At 53.9% G+C, this 20470-nt stretch overlaps 1 protein-coding gene across 2 annotated transcripts in view; it reads left to right on the top strand.

Annotated features, from left to right (window-relative positions):
* The first annotated feature begins 1074 nt into the window (after window positions 1–1074).
* Window positions 1075–20470, top strand: part of SMOC2 (SPARC related modular calcium binding 2) — a 156922-nt gene continuing 137526 nt past the window's right edge. For both annotated transcript variants that reach the window (XM_068550706.1, XM_068550705.1), the window contains exon 1: window positions 1075–1404. In XM_068550706.1, coding sequence (XP_068406807.1) covers window positions 1321–1404 — 84 coding nt within the window. In that variant the 5' untranslated portion in view covers window positions 1075–1320. The remainder of the gene's footprint in view (window positions 1405–20470) is intronic.

Raw genomic sequence — 20470 nt, 5'->3', positions numbered from 1 at the left:
GCCAAAGCTTCGGATTAAACATGGGGTTAAAAAATCCGATTTGGATTTTCTGTTTTGTTCTTTTTCTCAGTGCCCCTGACAAGTCAATTGAAGCATTGTTCTTGAAAATCTTCACTCCTTTGGTTTTCTGTGTGAGCTAGAATTAGGGCTTTTTCCTGTAAAGCTGTAAGCCAAGGAGAAACTATTTCAGCAATGTTGTCTGCAATGGATACTGTCCAGAGTGCAAAATTCTCTTGGTTTCCCACCAGTCTCCACCGACGAGTCTGCAACCTCTACACCCCCTGTGCTTGCTTCATAAACACCTGAAACGCTTTAAAAGCAGCCACATTCCCGCCAGCCACACTTGCCCCAGGTCACTGCTACGTGCAAGTCAGACCCGAGATCTCTAGGTCCCCTAAAAGCCCCCGAGTAGATTCACCTGCAAAAACATGCTGTAGGTGCGCCACACTCCTTGAATCTTCTGGACGGTGTTGCGTGTGGTGCTGACAGCTGCCCTTACTGGAGAGCCAGCTAATCAATCAGCAAGTTTGACAGGCGACATTCTGGGCTGGACGAGGTAGCATTAGAGCCCAGAGTTCCAGGAGACCCAAGGATGGTTGGGGACTGACCTAGGCTTCGAGTTAACTGTGGGATGAAGCGGCCACTAGAGCCGGTCTTGCGCGGACCGGGTCAGGGCCCTGGGATGGAAGGAGGGCGACGCGCATCTTGTGGTCGTGCCGGGAGCTCTCCCAGGGTGCGCGCGCGTTGGCGTGGGCACGCGTGTGCGTGTCCGCGTGTGTGCATTTGCGTGCGTGTGTGCACGCGTGTGCGTGTGTGTGCACGCGTGTGCGCGCGTGCAGGGAAGGAGGCAGGCACACGCAGCACCCACGGGATACAGCACAGCCCTGGTGGCCCCCTCTCCATCTCCTGCTCCCGCAGGCCCGCGCCGGGGCGGCCCCTCGGCAGAGCGGGCGTCCGAGCCGAGCGGGCGTCCGAGCCCAGCGAGCGGGGCGCGGCGGCGGGCGCGGGAGGTGGGGCTGGGGGGAGGGAGGGCGGAGGGCGGAGGGCGGAGGGCGGGCAGGCGGGCGGGAGGAGGATCCGGGAAGCTCGGGAGTTCTTTGACAGGAGCCAGGGAAGCCGCAGAGGACGCGGAGGACCGCCGGGTGCCGGGAGGGCAGCTGGTTGAGTCCGGGCCGCCCGGAGCGCTGGGGAAGAGGACCCCGAGCAGCCCCTCCGCCGGCTCCCCGGCCGCCGTGCCAGCGCGCAGGGCGCGGCCGCAGCTCCGAGCGCCGCCCTCGCCCTCGGGGGCCGAGAGCCCCGCCGGCCCCGCGCCCGGTCACCATGCTGCTCCCCCGGCTCTGCTGGCTGCCGCTGCTCGCGGGGCTGCTCCCGCAGGCGCCCGCGCAGAAGTTCTCGGCGCTCACGGTGAGTCCCGGCCCCGGGGACCTGGCGGTGGCGCCGTGCCGCCTCCTGCCCGGGTCCGGCGGGGTCCCCACGGTCCCCTCCGGCCAAAGCGCCCAGGCGCGGGGAGCAGGTGACCCTCGGGGAGGTGGCGCCTCCTTCCGCCCGCGCGGCCGGAGCAGGTGGGGCCTGGGCGGGTCGGCGGCGTGCGCGCGCGGGGCTGCTGGGGTCCCCCCGGCACGGGCGGACGGGCCGGGGGTGCTTTCAGGGGTCCCGTGCCGCCCCAGCCACGGGGGGTGCGCAGGGCCGCGCGCGGAAACGAGGTCTGGGGACGAGGGCGCCGCCCGGCGGACTGTCCGAGGGCGGCCCCGGCGGGGCCTCGGCGCCCACCCGGCCCGGTGTGTCCCGGCCTCGGCTCTCGGCGCGCGGCCGCGCGGACCGCGTGGCGCTTGCCTGGCGAGGGGGCCCTGCTCGTGGGCCCCGCAAGCTTTGCCTGACCCTCCCGGAGACCCTCCCTACGTGCACTTGGAGGAAGCAGATGACACGACAAGTGAAATTGTTTTCCTTCCTCTAAGCAGGCAGAAATTGGGGGCCCCCGGGGGCTCCGCGTCCTGCGCTCCCCGGCCCCGGGGCCCCCGCGCCGGGTGTACCGAGCGCCAGGGTCACCGCACCGACCGCGGCGGCTTTTGCTTTCTTAGCTGCGACTTTTCGGCGGGGCCCGGCCGCCCGGCGCGCAGTGCCAAGCGCGGAGCTCCGTGCAGAGGCCGAGCCAAGCCGCCGGCCGCCGGCCGCCGGCCGGTCCCGGGTGTCCCAGCCCCCGGCTTGGGCAGACATCGTGGGCTTGCAGTGTTTGCAAACCCATAATTAATGCAATCTGCAGAAATGAAAACATTCCACTTAAATGTGTTTTTGAACAAGTGCTTGAGAAAACACGAAGGGAGAGAGAACACCTCTGGTGGGGAGATGCTTTTAAGTGGCCGGGGACTCGTCCTGAAGGCGTTTATTGGATCGAAAATACCGACGGGTGAGATGGGCCGTAGTCGGGTTCTGCTTTTCAGCAAAGCTCAAGCAGTCCCCGGAGCCTCTTTTTTTTTTTTTTTTTTTTTCCTTTCGAGCAGTACCAGGAGGGAGTTAGTGAGTTCACGGTTCATACCTAAAATTCTTCTGAGGTCCCTGCCTTGTGTCTCACAAATGACTTGTAGATTAGAAACTGTTAACTGGAGCTTGAAGGAGGTTTTCACACGCTCAGCTTTCCCTGTAGAGCCTTTATCTCCGCAGAGGGGCGGTGGAACAAGACTTGCTCTATGTATCCCTGTGTCTATCCATCTAGACACACATAGGCGCTTAGACGCCCTCCCCCGCCATAGCGCATCCAAGGCCGCAGAGAAACTGAGACCAAGTCTCAAAATGAGACCCCACGTTTCTTCCAGAGCTGAAGCAGCAGGTTATGTATGGTGGCCACAGATTTTCTGAAAGTGCCCAGAGTACACGTCATCTGGCTGCTCCCCTCAGGGAACCTCCTGGGTTGGAAAAGCAGAATAGGGCGTTAGTTATGGGAATAACTGAAATCTCTACAGGTTTTCTTCTTTTTTCTCCCCTCCACTCTTCTTAGTTAAGCGTTTACTTTAAGCCCCTTGTCCTTTGCCTTCCCAAGGCCGCTCTCAGGAGTTCCCGGTGGCAGTGATGCCAGCTACAGGTGGGATTCTTGTGCGGAAATGGTACCTATGTGGCCCCCTTTGACTGTACTTCCCGAGGAAACTTTTTGCCTTAAAACTGCTTTTGCAAATAAAGCGCTGTGCTGCTTTTGCGCCCAGGAGAAAAGCTTAAAGCCACAACATATTTTGGCAAACTCTCCCCCCTCCCATCTAAGGCATCAAGAAGTTTTGCTGACGGGCCGTGAGGGAATGTCGGAGGTGCTGGGTTTTTCTCTGGTGCTCATCTCTTTTCAGATCGTTTCCCAGTATTTGGGGGTCTCTTGTTTCCAGAGCAATGGCTTTCTCTCTGCAAGATTTACATCTGATCTTTAATAAATCAGAGAGACAGCGCCCGTCCCTGGGAGCCTGGGAGTGATCACTAGGCGTCTTCTGGATGTGTGACCCTAGGCAAGTTACTCAGCTTTCTTAATTTTCAGTGTTCTTATCTGTAAAGTGGGGATAAAGCAATTCCCTCTGTTTAGCACGCTGCTGGGATTAAAGATAAGGCTTTTAGTATACGTACCCGGCATGTGTCTGTTCTGTAATTCACCTTGTTTCTGATGGCAGCCGTGGCGTTGGTCCCGATGCCATGGTTTTCACAGGTGGCTGTGTCATTTAGGTGTGGGGACACTGGCCTCATGGTGGTTCTGTCTGTCAGGGGTGTGTGTGTAGAGCATTGGGCTTTTCCCTGGGTGAGTATGAGCTTTACAGAGGTGGATGGTGTCGGCGTGGACGGGCAAGTGAGAAAACTCGCCTGTCTGCCCCCTTCTGTCCCACCTTTTCTTCTCACGTAGAGACAGGAAGATGCACCGCCTCTGGGGGTTAGGAGCTTGTTGCTGGCTTCCCTGGATGACGCCTTTGTCTTCCTCTCCCCATAGTGAACGGTCTTGGTTTGGGGGACAGTGTTGCCAGAATGTGTCGGTGGGTTTGATCACCTCTGCTACTTGCTGTTTAAGACTAAGAGAATCTGCTTTGCTTGATAATTATCTTTGTTTTTCCCACCTAAGTTATTCTTCAGAAATGGCACCTCTGTGTGTTTTCCTAGGACTTTCTGAGGGTTTGCATAATCGCCTGGTCATCCACGAGTCCCGTGTTGTTTCCAATCAGCAGATGGTGTTGTGAAGTGTATTGACCCTTCCCGAATCTTGGGTCCCCCTCTATTTCTTCCTTCTTCTTCTAAGGCCAGATCATGTCCATTTTTCATGAGAATGGTTGACTTTTTAAAAAATTTGTGCTCATGGCTGAGACTAGGGAATAGCTTCCAGTATAAGTCGTCTGGTTACACATCATTATATTCCTCAGAGATGATCACAATTCATACTCTGTCATCGGTGCAGTTATATGGATTTTGACAGACAGCCAGTAAACCCGGACCTGGGTGTTTCCTTCCGGGGTGTGTGGCACAACATGCCCCGTGACCCCTTCCCCAGAGTGTCTGGGAGGAGCAAATGGATTGACTTTAGAGCTGCCTGAGGGGAATTCTGCCCACACTTAGAACGCAGAGGGCAATGGCCTCCCTTCTCACGTGGCTTCTGGCCACCCGTGAGGATGCTTCCCCGGTTCCTGTCCACTACCTGAGCTTTCTTTGCTCCAAGGGCACCTTGTGTGTGTTTTCTCGTGGATCTCCCAGCAGCCTAACCAGCAAGGCTCTGCCGTATCCGTATTCCAGAGGCCCTGTTGGAGCCCCGGACACTGCCGTGATCCAGATGTTTAGAAATTCAACCCGAGGCTGTTTTTCGTCCCCAGGCAGGGCGGAGGGCTTCCCTGCGCTGTTAGCTGGGTCTCCTCTGAGAATGGTCCAGCTCGACCCTGCCCCTTCCCTCCCAGCCTGGCTGGCCTACAGCACACGGTGAGGGCAAAGGACTTGTCGGTCGGGGAGACGTGTACCGACAGAGTTGAAGTGGCTGTTTTCCACCCCTGTGCGTATTTGTTTGCCTTGAAAGAGAAGGAAGGAGTTGGGAAGGCAGGATTTGCTCACATAGCCGTGTGACAGTGTGTCATTACTGGCACAAGAGGGTCGAATGTTAATGATGCTGGGATGTTAGCGAACCCCTCCAGCTCCAGGGCGACTGTGGACCGTCCTGCTGATGCTGTTCTCACTCACTGCCCAGGCTCTCCGGGAATGATTATGGTTTCTTTCTTCTCCCACTGCAAATGCTCTGAGTACATTTGCTGCTCTGGGAAGGCTGCGTTTCATTCATCAGCAGAAGACGGACCACGGAGGTGGTTAAGGAAAAGGAAACTAAACATCATCAAAATTTTCCAACCTAGAAGCCCATTTACATGGCGACTAAAAACCCAAACATCTGGAGGAGTAACTTTAATTTTGACTTGAAATCAAGACCATAAATAAAACTATAAGCAACTTCAGGCTATAACAAGATTGTGCAGTAAATGGGCATTGATCTAACCAACACAGGTTGCAATGGTTCAGAACAGAGCAGATTTCTAAGTAATTCTATATCAAAATAAGCCTTCCTGAGAGTCTAGGAATTTAGAATGAGGCTGTTATTAAGATTGGCAGTGGAACACTGGCGTACAGGGCAAGGGTAACGTTTCATATTTTTGAGTTTTAAAAGGTACACTATTCCACACATACAAGTCATAGAGTGATGAACTTCCAGGTAGATTTTGGAATTGGAGAAGAAAAATTAAGAAATAATTTTCTGAGTTCATTTATAGGAAACTAGAACTGTCACCTTTATGTTTCCCCAGTTGATGGTGTTGGTCATGGCACAAGGTGTCCCTGTTAATATTTGTACATCTCTAGAGCTTAAATAACACTTAATATATTGAATATTTAACTGAAGCCCCAGAGAGGAAAGGTTTCAGAAAATGAAATCCTAGTTTCATATGGGCTAAGAAGAAATTATTCTAAAAGTGATAATCATAGGCATTCTTAGGTGGTTTTGTAGTCCCAGGCTGAAAATCAAAGAGCAAAGATGTGTAATAAGACACAAATAAATAGATCCCAGTAAAATGGTAACTCACATTTATATTGTCATGATTGAAAAACAAGAAATTATAACTGGAAACTTGTACTAGCTGTCCAGATTTAATCAGAATTTTCAACATGGAGGCCCTCTCAGAACGTCTAGTAACACTATAATTATATTCAGATTTTTATTATGTATGGCATAATGTGGGATATGAACCAATTAAACTGGCAGTTAAGTGAAGGTGAAATGTCAGTACAGTAAGTGAACTTTTTCTTCCTTCAACACATATCTTCCCCCTTTTTACTTTCTTCTTTTCCCTGGTCATCTTTTTTCTTTATCTTTTATGCCTCTGCCCAAATTACAATTAACCCCCTTTGCTTCTCCTATGACCATTAATGCTACTATTTCTATTTTAGCACTAGCTGAGATCCATAAGAGGTTCTCTAGTTTCTTCCCGTCATACTCTTTCCCCTAAAAGCATCCGTAGGCCCCTTTGCCGCGCTCTGTCCTGGGGCTGGCTCGTGGCAGTGGGTAGGCCACTGCAGTCACTTTACCCCCAGCATCATGTTACCGGCCCTGTCCATCAGCAAGCCCACGCCGATGGCAGACTTTTAAAATGTTTTTGTCGGGGGTAAGCCAACTCTTACCATTTGAGGTTGCTGGCCAAGAGTCTTCCAATAATAATGAAGTCGCAGAAAGCATGACGAGTTTAGATGCACACAGTCGTCTGTGGTGTGTTTGATCCCTGGTCCAGAGCACTTTAGGATGCATGGCAGAATCTATTAGGCCCATTTCATTTGGGATGTTCTCACATCTGTTGGGTTTTAGTCACTGCTGAAAGAACAAGTTCATCACTTTGTGAGCCCCAAAATGCTCTAATCTATAGGTTGACCTTGCCCAAGGTGGGTTGTTTTGTGTATTTATCTTTGACTCCGTTCAGTATAATCAAGGCTCCAGGAGCAAATGGGTCCAGCCTACCTACGAGATGACAGCATGGCAGACACGAGATTTCCTTCTTGGGATTAAGAAAATCTGTCTCATTTCCCATGGCTTTGCCTGCCCTGGTCAGGTCTATCCCATACCAGCCCCTAGCGGACTGAAAAAGACAGACCCTTCCCTAGCCCAGGCCACGGTGGCTCGTGAGGTGGGGCCTCGGGGCCGGGGAAGAAGGTGGCACTGGCTCTTGTCTGATCCAGACATGAGTGCTGACTGCTGGGCAGTGGACCCCTTACCCCTGCCAGGGAGCTACATTTCTCCGTTTCAATGAAAAGTGCATAAGAAATGTTTTTTTATTACTCTGAGGAATGATGAAAAGTACATTGCCCAGTGGGAAGACTGATGATTTTAATTTGTTAGGGCACCTTTTCAGTTGAGGACGGTGAGATTGGTGGTTACCATGGTTACCTCTGGCGTGGCTGACCAGTCTCACGGCAACTCTGAGCGTGTCAGGTGTTGTCGCTCTGGTGCGTTACTCACGACTGAACCCTAGTGTTGAGGTTTTTACAGGTAATTGCTCTTTTCTCCCTTTCTTTGCTCATATCTAACCGCTTTTGGGGCCCATCTTCATCCTCAGAAGAACCTAGCGTAGACTTGCCTTTTCCTCCTTGTATCTGGGTAACCGTTTCTGGTTACTCACGTAGCTAACTCAGGCACAGGTTCATTTCTCTTCACGTGAACTCCATCCACATAACTGCACTTTCCTTGCGCTACGATAATTTTTCTTATAACGTTGAGAAAAACAGACAAATGCAAAGAAACATCACAGAGCCACTCTGGGTCACTTCCTCAGTTTCAGACGTCACTGTGGGGTCCTTCCCTACGTTACACAACAGATGCACATAAAGAGACGTCATAAGATACAGTCATGCCATTGATAAACACTCTTAAGTATGGAGCAGAGAGTACAAAATAAAAATAAAATAATTCCGTTTATGCTTATCATTTTAAAAACAATTCAAGAGATCTGAATGAAGGTATCTAGCAGAACTTAGCGCATTGTCTGTTTTCAGTTGTCTATTAATTCATTCCGCAGAGGACTTGGGGTCTGTGTCATCAAGAATTAAAAAAAAAAAATTTAAAAACTTGACCTTTGAAAGACAAGTGACTGTCCTGCGGTTTTGTGGTGGCTGCAGGCTTAAGACGGCCGAGTGAGTGGCATTTGGGAATTTCATGGCCAGGTTTGGGGTCAGGGTTCTGGGCGCCCGGTGCCCTTCCTGTGACGCGACATCAGCTTTATACAGCAGGAGATACATGTGAAGGTTTCCCTCACTCCTTCTCAGAGATCAGCCACTTAAGTGTTCACTGCCCCTGTTTTAAGAGACTGTCACCTTCTTCACAGGGAAGTGGCCGAGTCAGGGGCAGCCAGACGGAGCCCACTCCCTGTCACGTCCACCAGTGGTCAGGGCTCTGCTCTCAGGGCCAGGCCCGTCTGTGCCAGAGGGGCAGGAGCTGTCGGCCAGGCCACTGTGGCTCTTGCGTTGCACGTGCTTGTGTCAGAGGAGGAGGAGAGGAAGGTCCCTTTGTCCCGTGGCACCAAACTGACCGTGACATCAGGGCCCTCGCCAAGGAAAGTCTAGGCGAGGGAGAACTTTGTCTTTGGTAAACAGATACGTGGAAAGTTTTAAACATTAAAAAGAGAGATAATGCGAAATTCTGGTGCCCTGCACTAATGCCGTTGACTATGGAATAAAATCTGTCATCAGGAGGGTTCTCCTTGGACCTGGGTACACTGGAGGACCTTGCTTTTAATGCAGGCTGATGAATCATATAATCTTTAAAATTGTCGTCCAGTGATGAATCAGAAGTTCACAGCATCTGCTTTCCTTGAGCCACGTGTTTAGGTATTTAAGGGAGATCACTAGGTCTCTGAAGCCCAGATGCCCTCCGTGACTCTTCTGTATCTTCCCGTCGGGACCCTTTCCTCCCAGGCCCGGTTCTGTCTTCCCGTGTTGGAGGGACTCTGAAAATGAGGTGCGTTACGGACATCAGTGACCCCACGTTCACCTGCTCCCACTTCCCACCCTCCCTTCTAAGGCATCCCGGCGGGTTCCCCCTCTGCTTTCTGAACCAAGCTCCGTTCTGAGCTCTGGTTGGTCCACACCCTTTGACGAGCCCTCAGGACCAGACACAAGATCTCAACAGGGGAGCATGGCCTTGCTTGATGACACTGGGGTGTGGTTGGCCCACTTGCCCAAATCACTTTCTGAATTTGAGGTTCTGTTAAGCCAGTTCCACCCCCCCCCCGCACCCCCCCCCCCCCCCGCCGCCGGCACTGTTTATTTGAATTTTTTGAACCCTTAAGTGGTGTATACGTTATTCCTGTTAAAACTAGATTTGCATCCTGACCCCATTACCAGGTCGGAACTAGCCCCTCAGGCTCACGTAAATCTGCTAAGCGCTTCTCCACCTTCCTGTAACTGGGTTGGCCTGGGGACATTGAGGGATGGGCTGGGACTCACTCCCAGGAGATGAGACCCAGGGCCTTTTCTCTCTCTGCTGCATTGATTCCCTGCACCAGGAAATATCCCCAGGGGATTTGGGTATGTGCCCTCGCCCCCCCTCCCCCGAAAGAATCAGTGACTTAAAAATCATCAAACAGTAACTTGGACTCCCAAGTACGCCTCCTGTGACTCTTACTCTGTCCCGGTATTGGCACTTTGTGAAGGAAGGTGTTGGACCCGCTGCGAGTACTCAGGCAGCGCTGGTCTCCACCGCACAGGGCTGCCGTCTCCTGGGCACACGGACTTGCTCTCCCAGCACCGGCGCGGGAACATCCCGCACGCGGACCGAAACTTCAGTGTAACGCAGTAAACGGTCTTTACAGCCTGCACTTTCCTCTCGTAAAGTAGAGCCGGTTTCCGGTGCTGGTAACAGCCCTGCCAAGCCGCCCTGTTCCTTTCGTGGGTGCGTGTGTTTTAAATTTTTGCAAACCCCTCAGGGTAAGGAAAGTGAGTAAGAGCTCTGACCTGAACGTGCACGTCGGCTAAGCTGCAGCTTTGCAGGATCCACACATGATGGGCTCGTGCTCATCAGGTCTTCATTCTTCAGAGGTTTATCTTTTGGAGGGAGTTGCCAAAGCGAGATCTTTCTTTTCACTCGGAGATATGATCCAGGTGGAGTCACGAATCCCTTTCTCTGTGCCCTTGGCATCTCTCCGCCGTTTACAGCCGGCTTGGGACGCAGGTGCGGCTCCGGGGGAAGCGCCTCTTCCTGCCGTTCCCTCTCCGGCCACACGGGGGCGCCCGAGAGCAGCCTGCTCCGCCGGGGCGGGCGGGCAGGGGTCCGCGGGTGGGCTCGGGCTCCACCGCCCGCAAAGCTTCTGCCACTTGACGACTCGGGTCGCCACTTAGCCTGGGTTCAGGCGCCATGTTCAACTTTCCAGTTTTAGAGGTTTGACTCATGATGCAGGGACACTAAATTAGAGAATTAACAACTAAGGGACGTTTTTATTTGAGGTTTCTAGCAACTTTCTTTGGAAGTCTGGGATATGCAGGTTAAATTCAGGGCGATTACTCAGATACCAGGTAAGAGTGCTGTGTACCCGGGGCAGGATTTTAGCTTTAATAAAAGAAGCCAGGAGAGATGCCCCAGTGGGCTGTCTGCTGGGCCCGGCTGCCGGCAGATGCACTTCCCTTTCTGCTGCAAGATCTGGTCACTTAGTGAACGGATTTTATTTAAAGCAGTGGCTTCCCTTACTTGTAGGCTAAATTAATATTGTACTTCAGCGTTCTTCGGGGATGGACGTTCTCAAACATGTCCATTTTATGATGGATTTTAACCCGAAAGAACATTAACTGCAGAAAATCAACAGTCTGTGCTAAGGCTTTCAAAGCCTTTCTTCCAGCCGAGCCTTTTCCCAATAAAATCTGCAGACTCCCTTTGTTGGGGGAAGGCTCCGGGGAGGTGCGCGCCGGCCCTGCTTCCCTCAGACACCTTCTTACTGACCTTTGGCCAGAAATCATTTACATTTCTTTGCATCCAAAGATTTGAAGGTGGTTTAAAAAGTCCTAATTGGCCCCATTCAAATTCTCACCAAGGTTCCCTTCCCCCTGCCTCCTTTTGGCTGCCGTTTTCTTCCCTTGTTCTTTTTTTACATGACAGAGGAAGGCCAGCCTCACTGCCTGCAGCGGTGGCTGCAGGTCGTCCGCAGACTGATGTCTAAAGGTTGGGCGGAGGGGCCACACCCGTGTTCTGAGGTTCCTTGGCTGCTGTGACCTCTTCAGAACCTGGTGCTTATTTCCAGGCTCAGCCCGGCCTCGCCGTGGTCCCCGTGTCTATGAGGGGGACTCGGGGAGCCGGCAGGTGACGCTGGGTCCCAGAGGCTTCCTGGGGCTCCAGGGGGCCTGGACGCCCGGCGTCGCCCCTCTGCCCCCAGATGGCAGCACGGTGGCATGGACACACCCCGGACGCTCTGTCCTGTCCCTGAGTGTGGAATCCTCCGTGTGGGTGCACGTGCAGTGTCCCCCGAGTGCTAAGGTCAGGAAGTGGGCTGTGGGCTTAGGCCTGGGGAGGGGCCCCCTCAGGCCTTTCTTCCTGGGGGCTGTTGCCACGTCAGCCCTGGTGCTCTTCTTATTCAACCCCCTAATTTAACAAAAAAGGGTACAAGAATTTCATTGGCCAAGAATGGTAGAGAGTTCGTTAATCTCTCTGTCCCTCCTTCTCTGTGTGTCTCTCTCTCTGTCTCTGTCTCTCTCCAACCCTCGGGCTTTCTGCAGTCTTGCCCCGTGTGCACGTGGTCACTCCCAGCCGGCCTCGCCCTTCGTCCGCGCCGTGACCCTGCCAGGCCGCCTCCTGCCCACACCAGGGAGCTCGGGTCTCCGGTCAGGGCAGGGAGGACAGAGAGGCCCCCGAGGACTGGGGCTCAGTGAAGTGAAAGGTCTGAGAAAATATGTAAATTAACCCAGAACTTGACTCAAAGCCAAATTCTAACTTTTTAAAAAAAATTACAAATGGTGTTTTTTTTCTCTTTTTCTTCTTTAATACTACTTTCTGGGTTTTCTGGTTTCACTGAGTGCTCAAAACAGCCCTCTGTACCTTTGCAGCAGTGAGATCCAAGCTCTTAGGACGCAGCGTCCCTCACTGTGTCGGAATTCCCAAGGTAGAGCAGGGGACGGGGTTGGAGGTCTGCCGGCGGGGCGCCCAGCTGTGCCTGAGGACGGGTGCAGGTAACTGACACATACATCCTTCAGCCCAGCGCTCCATCAGTTTGCTTTTGGGATTCCCTTAATGCACATCCTGGGGAATGGAGGGGCTTTGATGGAGAAAAGGTAAACAAGAGCGCTGTGAAATGTGTAAGTAAAATCGTACGGCACTCGGGCTGTGTCTGGACTTGCTCGGAGGAGCGATGGACCTGACCTCTCCGCTGGGTGCCCGTCGCTGGCAAACAGGTCACTGCCCAGCGTCACGCGTCCTTTTGTCCAGCAGACACAGCAGTGGACAAGGGTTGGGGCCAGTGTCCAGATGTCACTGTCGGAAATGTGGCTCTCAGCTGAGCCCTGAGGGTCTGGGAGGCAGCCAGGGGGGTGGGAGGGGGCTGGGAGCATCCCGTGCAGAGGACCACCCGTCAGACAGGTGGGGGCCTCATTTGGGGCCCTGGAGGGATGCAGGGGGTGAGGGGAGCATGAAGGGCCCCGAGGAGGAGGGCTGGGCAGCCAAGAGGAGCCTTGCAGGGTGTCAGAGCAGAGGTGCAGGCAGGCGGGCTCCTGGAGCGGCCCTGATGCTGGGCGGGGGGCAGGCTGGTGGTGCAGGTGTGATGATGGGCGAGGAGGCCCTCGGCCTTTCCAGCTGTTCCGCTGACTCGTCTTTACTGCAAGGCCATGTTCTCTCCTCCACCCACACCCCGGACGGGAACGGGGCAGCTGACTTGGGGCTGGTATACGAGTTTTCCTTAAAAGGTGAAAGAAGTACACGGCGAACCTTGTGCCAGGCGGCAGTCTCCCCCAGAAGGAACAGCAGTGCCGGGCGCCTGTCGGCACCGGAAGGTCCGAGGGGCGTCCCTCCAAGCGGAGGCACCGAGGGCGGTGGCCGTGCTTCCTCCCCCTGACGTCCTGCCTTGTGCTGACCGCCGTCGGGTTGGCCTCCTTTGAATTGGCAGCAAAGCCAGGCAGCCTGGTGCCAGATCAAGGTGAGATGGGAGAGAAGCCTCAGCACCTTTTCAGGACGGTGCCTTGGAATCTGGGGCGACAGGTGCAGTCGACCAGAGGAAGGGTGAGGCTTCCTGGGAGAAGAGCAGAGATTAGGTCCCCTGAGAGTGGCGGGCACGCCTGGGCCCTGGGGAGGGGCTGGTGAGAAGCAGAGGGGGCTTTAACAGCCCACGTGGGGACCAGGCAGGAGGTCATCACGAAGTCGAGTTAACGAGCATTGTCTTCATAGTTCTGCCTGCGAGACGTGCGCTCAGGGAAATAAAAGTGAGACTAAGGCAACAGGAATTGTAAGAAGACCCGACCAGGGGCACGATGACACACGTGAATGTAATGTGGCTGTTTTTCCACGGCGTGCTGGAATGTTTTCATCTGGGCAAACGGTACGAAATTCGGAAGGGCGGTGCCCCTCCTGGACCGCCTCGGTCTCCTGAGATCCCCCCCCCCGTCACTCAGCCCCGCTTGCGAGCTGTCGTAACCTGGGCTCTCCCGTGGGGTGTCGAGTGGGGTAGATGCTTAAACACTTTGAACCACAGCGTGCGAGGCTTCGGGTTAACTGCATCCCAGGAACCAAAACCTCAGAGCAAAGGCAGCCACTGCGTGGCCGCCGCCTCCACGGCCTGTCTTTCAGGGAAGCCGCGTCCTGGGTGAGCCTGGAGGGCTGGGGACTGACAGGCAGTGACAGTGGCCCTCCTGTGGGACTCGCTAAATGACAGTGACTCGTTCCCTGTGTTTGCCTCTGAATTGTAAAGTGACCCGGAGACACCGTTCGTAGAGACGCAGGATGCTGGATTCCAGTCTCACATATGTGGTTGAAATCATCCTCTCACAGCACTGCGGTGGCCGAGGACACGTCTCCCAGCCGCCTCGCGGAGCCCTGCGGGACGGGGGTGGGATGGCAGTCTGGCCTCTGCTCCCGGAGCCCGAATCCCCTCGGGGTCTTGCTGGGACTCCGTCTGGACAGTAGGCCCGGCGGAGGGAAGGCGCTGGCTTTTCCAGAAGCTTTGCTTTTCCAGAAGCTCTCTCCTTCTCTTCCCTTTAGTCTAAGGGGAGCATCCCTGATCTGTTTCATCTCTCATTGTAGCTGTTCCTGGCTCCCTGGCCTCGGGTTTGCCGTCCTTCTCTGATGGACACTGTAGGTCCTGTCATGAGACACACTCGGATGTGGGATTTAGGACAACTCGGGCCTCTAGGACTTGTTTGGAAAACACTGGAGGGACCTTGTGATGATGAAATCCTGCAGGTGTGTCCCAAAGGCAAGGGCGTGGCGGCTCTGGTGCAGGAGGACGGCTCGCTGCGGCCCCGTCTCTGGTCCTCGGAGGTGACTAGTGGTCATGGCGGGACTCAGCCGGCCTCCCCGGGGGGCGCTGGTCTCACAGTGCCCACCCATCCTGGGGCTCTGGGGCTCTGGGGCCACCGCTCTGGTTGTGATTCCTGGATTTGCGGATCCTGGAGGGTTGGGTGAGCCACGGGCTCAGCCTCCTGTACTGCAGGAGGCGGACTGCCCTCTTCTGTCACTACGTGGGTGACCCAGGCTGCCCTGGTCACCTTGTCCCCCCCGGGGCTCTGGCGGAGAGTCCGGCTCCCGGGAGGGAAGCAAGGCCCCGGGCTGGACCAGCCCCCACAGGAGCCCTCCCCCCGCCTGGCTCTTCTCGGCCTGGAGGTGCCACGTGCCATCCCTTCTGCTGCAGCCTCGCCCGACGCCTACAGTTAGCCTGCGTTTTGTGGGTCTTTGCTCGCTTCTGCCCCTCGCTCTCCACAAGCACCAGCTCTTTCTCCAGGAGGCCTTCCTGATCCTGTGGTCAGTCGACAGGCCAACTCCACGTGGAGGAGCAGAAAGCTAGGGGTCTTCAGCTATGTGTATTATTACTGCCCTTCTCCTCTTATAACTAAGAGCTAATTTGTTGGGTGCAGCTTGGAGATCCGCACGATGCAGCGGTTTAACTTAGGGAGCTTGTGAAGGGCTCCCGCTGCTGTGGTTGGTAGCGTGGAGATCAGGGTGGAGGTGACGTTTCCTGCGTCCAGGGCCTCGTTCGCAGTGACCCCCCCCCGGCCCCCCCCCCGCCCCGTGCTGACTCCTGCCCCTCCGGTCCCCATGCAGTGGGCGCTCAGTTCTTCCCATTTTGCAGATGAGGAACTTGGGACACGGATGATTAAGTGAAGTGCCGCCTGGGCCGGGTTAGCTCCCGGCACGAGGGCTCACGTAGGCAGGTGCTCTCGGCTCAGGTTCTGTGTGAGTGAGGCACTCAGGCCAGAGGCTTGAGCCTGGCCGGCCACGGCCAGAGTGTTTGTGGCTGATTCCGCTGGGTCCTCGGACGAGGACTCTGGGTCATGGGTGGGAAGCTTGCTGCGGCGTCTGCAGGGAACGTTCCCCAAAGGGATCCTTGGAAGATAAGTTCTGGGAATTAGTCACATGTCGGGCGACCCCAGGGAGGGCTGTGGGCGCCGTGGACCTGTGGCTGGGCCCTGGGTCAGGGGTGTTTGCCTGGGGGGTGTCCTGGCGGGAGCAGCCCTGAGTCAGGGTGGGGCTTTCCCGGGATGTTCTTCCCTGTCCTTTCATTTCCTGGTGTCTGAGTCACACGTAGCTTTCAAATAGCAGGTGTTTGGCTTTTATTGTCTTGATTGATCCATGTTTCTCTCACTGAGATTTTAAACTCTTCAGAGACCCTTTGAAGATACCTTTTAATTCATTGCAAATAAGATAAAATTCACTCTGATTTACTGATAGCACAGAAGATTTTCTCAGGTGCACTTAACTTGCCTCAAACTTACAAGGCTACACCCATGCGATGCCTGCTTGAGACGCGTACAGTGAAAAACCCTAGGACTCCTCAAATGGAATAACCCCTGAACTCCAGCCCCCCCAAGCAGTTTCTTAGGAAGAAGTGATGGGATCTCCTTCTCAGGAGACTGGGGAATTAGAGGGAGCTTTTGGGGATCTGTTCATCAGCCCCTTCACTTTATAAGGAGAACCCTGAGCCCCCGACGGCTGGGGGCAGCCAGGTGTACAGCCCAGGTGTTTGGACTCTGCTTCACCCGCTTTCTGACACCTGCCTCTGCTGCCTGCACGTTTAAAGTGAAATTTAATGCCAGATTTTAACAAAAATGATTTCAGCATCTAAATCTTCCTCGTGTCTTACATTCATTATTATAAACAACTGATTATGGTGGCAACTTGGTAATAGACAACGACACTACTGTTTAAAGCTAAAAGATGCAAAATATTGTGAATGTCATTGTGGCTTTTCTTCGGCTGAAACGTTGGTTACGTGACAAAGTAGTGACCTGTGCCCAGGAGGACGTGAGGAGGGGCTGGAGGAGCCCCTCGGACCCTGGTTCCAACTCTACGAGTCCTGCACGTGTCCCCAAGATGCCTTACGCGGTGTGTGGTTGAAAGGATAAGGAAAACCTAACTGCATCCCCGATGGTGTTGAACCCACTGTGAATTTCAAAGAATTTCTTGTAAGATCTTAGGCACTTTTTAGAGAAGACCTAAAAACAAGGTATGCAGGGTAACTTTCAGGTGTCTCCCCTTCACTGGAAGCAAAGTAAGGTTTAATCTGGTGGCTTTTCATTTGGCTGTTGTGCTCCGTGTCTAATGCTTTCTTTCGATATTTAGTAAGAACCTGATGTTGAGTTTCAGTGCAATTGAAAGCATTTTGGATGTTCACTAAAATCTTTGCTGTAGTAGCACCTTTAATGCAGTAGAATCTGCACCTTTAATTCCACAAAATCCATCTTTACATGGAGACCTACGGTTCTCATCGTTAAATTGGGTAAATTAGCAAAGAATAGACACGCCCAATGGGAAGCTAGGCAAGAGGTGTTGGAAACACGCCCCCTCCCATGACATTGACCCTCCGCATGTATATAGGATGCTCAGGCCATCCTGCTGTTTTCCAGGTGCTGGTACTTGAAGCTGATGTTCCAGGTCCAGGACGTGATAGGCATTGAGAGGACACATTGGTTTCTCAGCAAGGTGGTCCCACTGGCCACCACCCACCCTGCTTTCTCTCCCCTCGGCACGGCTTCCCTTACAGACGATCCTATGGCAGGTTTTGTGCAGTTGACCAAGAGGCCTGAGCTGTGCCCTGCCCACACCCACTAATCAATCCTCTGATCTCCCCCCTTCACTGTAGGCACTTCTCTGTTGCCTGAGTGACACGGGTCCCCAGAGCCCATCAGGGTAGCCTGCTTCTTGGGTAACGTAGGGATCCAGTGCCCTGAAGTGTAATGAAGTTCGTGCTGACCGACCTGTGATAGGTTGTCCTCGGGGAAGCTTGGCTTTGCTATGAGTCACGAACGCACTGGTGTCTGCGGATTGAACGGTCCTTCCTCTGCGAGGTGCGGCTCCTCTGTCCCAGGCCCTGCCCAGGCGGCCTTGGTTTGAAGGTTTGGGGCTCCTCAAGCTCTCCGCTAGGGCAGTGGGCCCTGTCCTCCCTCCCAGCAGGTCCCTCGTGGCCCAGGCCTCGTCTGCCCCGTCCAGACATGGTGCTGGACACGCATGAGGCTCCCACTGGGGCTCTGATGACCGACTCCAGTGCCCACCAGGGACGGTAGGGAGGAGGAGTGGACGGTGGGCTCAGAGGACATGGGAGGAAAAGCTCGGCCGAGGAGGCGCCAGTGTGGGCCATGACCTGAGCTCAGGGGCTCCCCGGTTGTCTTGTCCACTCAGGCTGTGGTGTCCTGACACTGTGAGGGACCAAGAGCAGGAAGTACCCTTGGAGAAGGGCCAGGTGGGTGATGGGGAAGTAGGAGAAACTGATACTCCTGCAGTAGCCAGATTCAAACGACGTCGTTGTAAGTTACCTGTAATACTAAAAAGCCGTCAGGTACAAAGGTCCCCGTGTTCATTTGAGGGCGCTCTTTGAGTCCCATTCCTGCAGAAGGCAGACGTGGGCCCCCAGGGACATGTGCTTCTGAGTCCTTGTGTCCTCAGGGGTCACCACCGCCCTCCCCGTCTACCCAGGCCTCAGGTTCTCTGCCCTTAAGATACTCCACTGACCCAAACCGGAAAACAGAAAATATCAAAATGCAGGGGGAAATGATCTGCATAATATTAAATAATGTGCCCCTTTTCTCCCCCTGTGTTTACCGTAAGGATGATCTCATTTTAGCGCGTGGAAACGTTCGTTGTGAAGACGTCAAAGCTGAGGGTGCTTGCCGTTCTCGGCAGAATGAAACAGGGTCAGTAGTTGAGGTGGCGGTCTGTTGACCGTTCTGCATTCTAGCACACAGGAAGAGTGTTCCCTAGTGATCTAAAGGGAGGAGGCATGATTTCGAGTGGTTTGAGAGGTTGCTAGAATCCGGTAGCTTGATTTTTCCATTTGATGCATGTAGACGGTGGAAGGCATTTGATAGTAGAACATGAAGGAATGTGAGGGCTTGGGGAGGGAATGTGGCCCCAGAAGGAGGTAAATCTGATGAAATGAAGTGAGGTGTCTGGACACGGATGAAGAAGATTAATGTCCTTCTGGATAATATCCTGCACTCCGGGAAAGCACCAACCTGAAAAGTTTTGTCTTTCCTAGCACTTCTCAGAGGACCTCAGGACACGGCAGAGGGCCAGGTGGGGCTCCAGGGCGTGTGCTCAGATGGCATCACCCGAGGGGGTGGCATGAGGGTGGGGAAGGAGACTTCCCATGGTGGGGCCGGCGAAACAGAGCTGGGATTGGGTTCTGCTGGGCGTCAGTTTATCCCTGGTATTTAAAATCTGCTTCCACGTCGATAACAGCTCTGGAAGCTGGCCCTGCAGTAATTCCTTCCTAGACAATTAACTGTCATATGTCCAAAATCCACCCACAGGGCCGCTGTCCAGGGCCGTCTGGGTGTAGTATTGTCACTGTGGAGCAATAGACAGATTCTGCAAGAAGGAAACCAACACTTGGGGATGATTAGCACGTGACTGGCTCAGACATAATCAGTTCTGTGAATCTTCCATTCCCGTTGCTTTCTAACCTACCCATTCCATGTAAGGCTCAGAAACCCAAGTGTCAGATACCAGTGGCATGATGTACCCACCAGCCACAAGTAGACGGGCCTGCAGATATCCTGTATCCAATGTGTAACAGACTGTTACGCATTGATTATTGAACTTGTTAAGTAGTCATATTTTGCAGGTTTCCAGATTTCCCTCAGGACCGTACTAGTCAACTTTATTCTACCATCCTAGAAAAGGTATCTCTGGGATAACTTTGTGTTAAAGAAAATCGTTTGGGAAAAGAATGAAGAGCATAAAAGTACCAGAGAGCGAAATTCCAGATAAGCTCCCCAGAAGCCTGAAGTCCCTTCAGGCTAATCCCAAAATGGATTAGCTGCCGTCCTGTGGTCGGGTCTCCAGGACACCAAGGGTGCCGTGGTCTGCATAGACGAGTTGAGGGACCAGTGTTCTGAGGAGGGCGAGGGCTCCACAGCCCACAGGAAAGCCCGGCCCAAAGGGTGGGCTGCTTATTTCTGGAAGATGCCCTCCCCATCACTGCATGTATCAGCACTAATCGCCCCCCATCACGGGAAGGGAACCGACCAGCTTCCCAGTGTCTTGCCGCTTCATTTATTGTGCAGAAAAGTAAGCTATTTGCCAAAGCTTCAACACACTCATTCTTTTCTTTTTTTAATAAAAATGATTTTCCCCATGGGTTTATATACTTTTTACTCAGGAAAAAGCAGGCATAAATCCGGCAGCTCTCACTTTCTGGAGCCTTTTTTAAAAAATTCTTTTGGTTCCAGACCGAAGGCCAGCTTGCTCTTAACTTCTGGACACTTCTCAGTCCCCCCAGAAGTGCTGGGCTCCCCGTGGAGAGATGTGCTCCAGTTGTCAAGGTTCAGATGCTGCTGGGCCGTCAGCTGAAAGAGGGTTTGTGGTCAGTGCCCCCTGGGGCAGAGGGTCACTCGGCTGCTGGTGGACCGGTGACCTCGTGGCTTTGTGAGCTTTAAAAACCGCACTCGCTTCTCACCTCGACGTTCTTTGTTCAAAGGACACATTTTGTGAAACCTGATATGAAATGAGATGAAGTTGGGGTCCTTGGGAAAGTGGGGTGCCCCCCGAAGCCAGCGGCCTGGGCTGAATTCGGGGCCTGTGGTGTTGGAGGAGAGGGGCTGAAGGGACCTCTGGGCAGCGTTGGAGGGAAGGGTGGACGTGACCGTGGCTGGGTCACCACCTGCTGGATCTGTGGACCAGGAGGCCACTTTTCTCATTCAGAGTCAGGGAACCAAAGTCTGGAGGAGAAAGCATGTTTTTCGGGTCCTGTGCACACGCCCCGTGTGTGCTCCAGCCTTTGTCCCAAGGATGTACTCTTCACCCCTGGATGCGGGCGCACGT

This window comes from Eschrichtius robustus, chromosome 9 (genome assembly GCF_028021215.1).
Source record: "Eschrichtius robustus isolate mEscRob2 chromosome 9, mEscRob2.pri, whole genome shotgun sequence".
Classification (NCBI taxonomy): Eukaryota; Metazoa; Chordata; class Mammalia; order Artiodactyla; family Eschrichtiidae; genus Eschrichtius; species Eschrichtius robustus.
The sequence above is the reverse complement of the archived record's forward strand: the minus strand, read 5'-3'. Positions and strand labels throughout refer to the sequence as shown.